Source organism: Alexandromys fortis, unplaced genomic scaffold (genome assembly GCF_014885135.2).
Source record: "Alexandromys fortis isolate MF-2015 unplaced genomic scaffold, M_Fortis_MF-2015_v1.1 scaffold_56, whole genome shotgun sequence".
NCBI lineage: Eukaryota > Metazoa > Chordata > Mammalia > Rodentia > Cricetidae > Alexandromys > Alexandromys fortis.
The window spans coordinates 6,868,179-6,874,530 of NW_026067935.1; the positions used below are offsets into that span (position 1 = coordinate 6,868,179).

At 49.4% G+C, this 6,352-nt stretch overlaps 1 protein-coding gene across 1 annotated transcript; it reads left to right on the plus strand.

Annotated features, from left to right (window-relative positions):
- Positions 1-483: 483 nt before the first annotated feature.
- On the plus strand, positions 484-5,904 carry Hcar1 (hydroxycarboxylic acid receptor 1). Its single transcript, XM_050146545.1, has 2 exons — positions 484-2,210; positions 3,079-5,904. The coding sequence occupies exon 1, from the start codon at positions 1,130-1,132 to the stop codon at positions 2,159-2,161; it is 1,032 nt and encodes a 343-aa protein (XP_050002502.1). The 5' UTR covers positions 484-1,129; the 3' UTR covers positions 2,162-2,210; positions 3,079-5,904.
- Positions 5,905-6,352: the final 448 nt, after the last annotated feature.

A 6,352-nucleotide genomic window follows, 5' to 3' on the forward strand; every position in this document is an offset into this window, starting at 1 on the left:
TGAAATCTGGTGCACTCCTCTGGCGTGTGGGAGGCAGAATGTTGTATACGTAATAAATAAATCTTTAAAAAAAAAAAAACCTCCAGTTTCTTAAGCAGTCTTGTTCTGCCCATGATTATTTTAGAAATTAACTCCTTACGGAACCTCTTGCTTCCTCATAGGCCCTCACTAGCACACTTCACCCTGGTGTTGGCTTCTTCTGGGCCACTGCTGGGAAGCAGAGTCAAATTTTTGCAAAAATAACTAAACTAGGTTCTGCTTCCCAGCAGAACAGGAAGAGAACCAGAACTCTTCTGGAAGAGGCTGCCTCGTGGAGACAGGAGGGGAAGGTGGGACCTTCATATACCCCTTTTAGAAGGAACTGGCAACAGAAGTAGAGCCCAGAGTTTGGCACATGTCACCTCTAAGCCCCCCCCCCCCCCCCCCCACAGATTTTTCTGACACCCGACAGATGTCATGTTTAGAAGCTCGTTTCTCTGCAGACCCTCCCGAGTGTTGAAGGTTGTAATTCTGGGTATGAGCACAGGAAGTAACCCTGAGAGGCTACAAAACACAATCTCCTCTCTCTGGCACTGCATGGGAGTGTCCCAGGGGATTGGGAAGGACGGGGCAGTCAGGCAAAGGTTAGGGAGGAAAGGAGCCAGGCAGAGGCCCGGAATGACTCCAGGAAATGTTTAGATTTCTCCACCAGGAGGGAGGGCAAACAAACTTTTTTTCCCCCCCAAGCCTTCTGGGCAGCTCTGAGCACTCTGCAGAGAGCAGACTGTGAGGAAGAAGCAGGAAAGAAAAATCCTCTCAGGGCTGGATCCAGCAATTCCGGGGCAGCACACATCCCGTCGGACCCCAGAGCTGTATCCCAGAAAGGTCCGTGTGTGGAAAACAGCTTGCACTTCAGAGCCTGGCCCAGCCACAAGCTTCACCCCTGCCGGGGACATGGAGCTTGTGATTCAGGATGAGGAAGAGAAAGGGCCTGCTCCAGGCTTTCGTTTCCTGGCTGAAGTTTCTCTTGTGGGTGCAGCATCTGCATCCCAGGGTGATGAGGTTAAGGGCTCAGCGGCGGTGGGAGTGGTAGGATTCCGATAGCCCTTGTGCCGGTCACCCGAGGACACTCATCCTCTCTCCGACTGCCATGGACAACGGGTCGTGCTGTCTCATCGAGGGAGACCCCATCTCCAAGGTGATGCCACCGCTACTCATCCTGGCCTTCGTGCTTGGCGCCCTGGGCAACGGGATAGCGCTGTGTGGCTTCTGCTTTCACACGAAGACCTGGAAACCAAGTACTATTTACCTTTTCAACTTGGCCGTGGCTGATTTTCTCCTCATGATCTCCCTACCCTTGCGGACAGACTACTACCTCAGACGGAGGCACTGGGCCTTTGGGGATATTCCCTGTCGCCTGGTGCTCTTCATGCTGGGTATGAACAGGGCAGGGAGCATTGTCTTCCTCACCGTGGTGGCTGCCGACAGATATTTCAAAGTGGTCCACCCCCACCACCCGGTGAATGCCATATCCAACCGGACAGCAGCTGCAGCAGCCTGTGTGCTCTGGACCTTGGTCATCTTGGGGACTACGTACCTTCTCATGGAGAGTCACCTGTGTGTGCAGGAGACAGGGTCGTCTTGTGAGAGCTTCATCATGGAGTCAGCCAATGGGTGGCATGATATCATGTTCCAGCTGGAGTTCTTCCTGCCTCTAGCCATCATCGTGTTTTGTTCCTTCAAAGTTGTCTGGAGCCTCAGACGGAGGCAGCAGCTGGCCAGACAGACTCGGATGAAGAGGGCCACCCGCTTCATCATGGTGGTGGCTGCTGTGTTCATCACGTGTTACCTGCCCAGCGTGTTGGCCAGGCTCTATTTCCTCTGGACAGTGCCCTCCAGTGCCTGTGACTCCTCTGTCCACACAGCCCTCCACATCACCCTCAGTTTCACCTACCTGAACAGCATGCTGGACCCTCTCATCTACTATTTCTCAAGCCCCTCGTTCCCCAAGTTCTATACCAGTCTCAAAACCTGCAGTTTGAGACCCAAACGCCCAGGACACTTGAAGACACAGAGGTCAGAAGAGATGCCAACTTCCACCCTCTGTCGTAAGAGCTCCGTCGATGGGGCAAATAGCTCCCAAAGGCCGTCAGAGGGGCAGTGGGATCTCCAAGTGTGTTGAATGGCGTTAAGGCAAACGGCCCAACCACAAGGCAGAGGGATGGGCAACTGTGAGTTAAATGGGTGGGGACTTCAAAAATGCTACCGCTGTTTCTCAGCTGTGTCTTTCTCTCAGGTGGAAATGAATTCCATGTCATTCTGCCTTTTCCAGAAGGGTCCAGTTGCTTGAAGTGAGTTAGTTGTGTTTAAGTATTCTGATTGCTATGGTAAGAGGATGGCACATGTGTGTGTGTGCGTGCATGTGTGTGCATGTGTGTGTGCGTGTGTATGTGTGTGGGTGTGCGCGTGTGTGTGCATGTGTGTGTGAAGGAAAGCATGTGTTGGGTTAGAAACTGCTCAGAGCCTCAGAGCCTTTGTCACTTTACATGGCTGAGAATATGGTCTTGTTCTTGCTCTGAGAAAGTTAATGAATTTGAAAACTTGTCAGTATTTCCTGGGCTGAAAATAAGTTGAACCTGGATTGGGTGGATACACTTCTGTCCAGCTGAGTGAGACCCTTTGCACGGGGATGCTGGGTCCTGGCTGTGTTTCATCTTCCCTGGGGAGCCTCTGTATGTTTCCTTTCCAGTGTTTGAATTTCCAGGTAGCCCAGGAGGACAGCAAAAAGAATCTACCCTAACCTTCCAGCTTCATGCTTTGCTGATTTTAGGTGGTTTGGTTTTGCCTGTTTGTTTGCTTTTCAAAGAAGATGCTGGGGGACTCGACAAACCAGTCTAGTTTCTCCAGCTTCCTCTTCATTCATTCATTCTTCATTCATTCATTCTCCATTCCTTGTTGAATTCGTATTGTGCAGCCCAGCACTATCTCGTATCCCCATCTGTTTTGTCTTTGGTGCTGGGCAATGAACTTGGGGCCTTACAAGGCCTAGGCGAGCACTCACCACTGAACTCCGTTCTCACCCCCTTGCTCCCCGTTTAGCTGGAGCTTTGTTTGCCAACTCTTGGGAGACTGTGAAGTTCTAGGGGGCGGCCAGAGACATTTCATCTTGCTCCCTTTTGGTGAAGAGTGTCTAGCCAATCGTCAGATCTCCTCCTGTTGTGGCCTGCCTCTGCTCACGTGTTCCCCAGATACTGCCGGAACTCTCACCACTAGACGATTTTGTGAAGCGGAGGCTGCTCCTGTCCCAGAGGAAGGAAAACAGATCCCATGTCAAGCTCAGCTCCTCTTCCAAAGGGGTGACAGGCATCAGTCATCCTTCTGTTCGCACTTTCTCCGATTCCCAGAGCATTCTCCCCCAGGCAGGACCTTGACAACTTTTAGGTCTCTAGTCTGAGACACTCCTCTAGGCTCTCCACACGGTTTCCCTTGCCTGAAGCGGTGTACAGCCTGGTAGCCAAAACCATGGTCTGGCTATAGGACTGGCAAGATGGCTCAATGGGTTAAGGAGCCTGCTGCCAAGATGCCAACCTGAGTATCCCTGGGAGCCATTGGTGGAAGGAGAAAACAGACTCCCAAAGGTTGTTCTCTGGCCTATGCCCCCCCCCACATGCACGCACGCACACACACACATGTGTACACACACAATTAATTAGTTAATTAATTAATGTGATAACAATTACACTTGTTATAACAATTGGCTGCACAGTCAAGTGGGTCTCAGTAAAATCTAGCTCAAGCACTTATTAGAAAAGCGCTCTTAGGAAAGAGTTTATATAACCACATTCAGTTTTGGTTTCTCCATTTGTCCAAGAGAAGTACTAGTGCCTCCAAAGGGTTAGGGCAAAGTCAATGAGTATATAATCTTGACCATGAGGTCTTTGTTTTACTCTTTCGTCCCAAGTGCCTAGAAGGGACTACCTGCTTATAACAGACGTAAATAAATGCTTGTTGAATGACTGCGTGCACCTAAAGAATGAGACCCTACATCTGGCTACGAGTTTTCAAAGATGACCTAATGACATCACATGTGGTTTGTGGTTGTTTTTAAGCTCAGAGGGTAGTTTTTATTCAAGTTGAAAAGAAAAACTCCAGGGCAGGCAAGCTGTAAATCTCAGCAGATGGAGAAGGGAGACAGAGAGGGGGAAAAGAGAAAGCCGCTGGCTTTTCTCAGTCGTCACAGAGAGCATGAGCGGTCCCATAGTGGGGAGGAGGGCTTCAGATAAAGAATGGAAGAGCCCGGAGTGCCAGTGACAGGATGCACAGGCTCTAGAGAGGTCGAAAGAGACAGGAAAGGAAAAGGGAACTTTGTGTAAGCCGGGACTCAGAACCTCTTGGTGACCCTGCAGTGCCTGACACATGAGCACACGGCACACAGAGAGTCCATAGAAAGAAGCAGACACACGAGAGTCAAGTGTCCCTAAGCAGCTACTCCGTTGTTACTGCCTGACTTCTGCTTCCTCGGAAGGAGTCAAGCCAGGAAGTCCTACCAGCATCAAATCAAGGACCACATATCCTCTTTGTCTTTTATTTTATTTTCTTCACACTATCATTATTATTATTATTATTATTATTATTATTATTACTATTGCTAGTATTTTGTTTTTGAAACAGGGGTTCACTACATAACCCTGGCCTGGAACTTGCTGGTCTTTTGGGGATTTTGTTTGGTTTTTTGAGACAGAGTTTCTCTGTGTAACCCTGGCTATCCTGGAACTCACTATGTAAACCAGGCTATGCTTGAACTCAGAGATCTGCCTGCCTTGGCCTCCTGAATGCTGGAATTAAAGGTGTGCGCCGCCACCACCCAGCTAACTTGCTGGTCTTGAACTTGAGATCTGCTGGCCTCTGCCACATGATTGAAATCTGTGGAAACTGGTTCGGGAGCTATTTCAGTAAGTGAAAAGCCTACCACACAGTCCCGAGGACCTGAGTTCAGTCATAGAACTCATAGGGTAGCACAAGCTTCTAATCCCAGAGTTGGGGAGGCAGAGACAGAAGACAGGAGAGGCTCACTGGCCAGCCTAGCTGAATGGGTAAGCCCGAGGACTCAGCGAGACTGTCTCCAAAACAAAACGACAGCAAAGCAAACAGGCAAACACGGTAGGGGCTGATGTGATCACTCAGTGGGTGAAGGCCCTTACCACCAAGGCCTGAACGTGATCCAGCCAGGAACTTGGGCGGCAGAAGGAGAGAGCTGACCCCTGTAGTGTGTCTCTGACCTCCTCTTGTGTGTTCACACATGCGTGTGCACACAAGAGCACACACATACACTCACACTAAACAAACACTTTTTTAACGTCCCTCCTGAGTAATGACCCCAGAGGTTGGTCTCTGGCCTCCACCTCTATTCACATGAGAGTGCACACGCTTATCCTACATGCAAAAATAAACAGAAATCTGTGAAAACCCCGGCTTTTAACTCTACCCTGGGGCACCATTTTCACTCCTTTGATGCTTGATCCTAATAAAAATGGATTTTGAAAGAAAGCATGCCTCTCAAGTGTGACTCTCGCTCAGAAGCTTCTCTGAAGTGGCCTTCCATGTGAAGGAACTAAAGGCCCAATCCCCAGAAGCCCACGAGGTTCTCACCGCAAAGCAGCCAGAGCAAGCTGGAAGCCAGGAAAATGAAACAAGACCTCAAGGATAGCCTTGACTCTCCGTGCACTTCCCCTTTGAAGCTGGTGAGTGCGACACAAAGCCTGTCTTACCAGAAAGTGTTCTTGAGAACTGGGGCGTGGGGCTGTCTGAACCAGGAAAACAATGCGTTTAGAGGAAATGGTTCCCTTCCCCGGGAAAGCAAAAACCCATATAAAAAGAAAATGACAATTGTCTTCAATTAACCTTGACAACGGAAAATAAATGAGTTCTGGAACACCCTCAGAATAGATGTTCTTATTTTATTTTATTTTTGAAACAGGGTGTCACTATGTAGCCCTGACTGGGCAGGAACTCTTTGTATTGACTAGGCTAGCCTCGATCTCAGGGATCCACTTGCCTTTGCCTCTTAAAGATTTATTTATTTATTAAGTATACAGTGGTCTGCCTGCATATGTCCCTGCAGGCCAGAAGAGGGCAGAATATTTCATTACAGATGGTTGTGAGCCACCATGTGGTTGCTAGGAATTGAACTCAGGACCTTTGGAAGTGAAGCCAGTTCTCTTAACCTCTGAGCCATCTCTCCAGCCCCCATTGCCTTTGGCTCTTGAAGGCTGGGATAAAAGGTGTTTGCTAGGGCTGTGAGATGGTCTCTGTGGTTAAAAACACTGGCTTTGGGGCTGGAGAGATGGCTCAGAGGTTAAGAGCACTGACTGTT

Bases quoted from the DNA above. Each gene is read 5' to 3' on its own strand.
- Hcar1 (XM_050146545.1), top strand. From the start codon at position 1,130: ATGGACAACGGGTCGTGCTGTCTCATCGAGGGAGACCCCATCTCCAAG.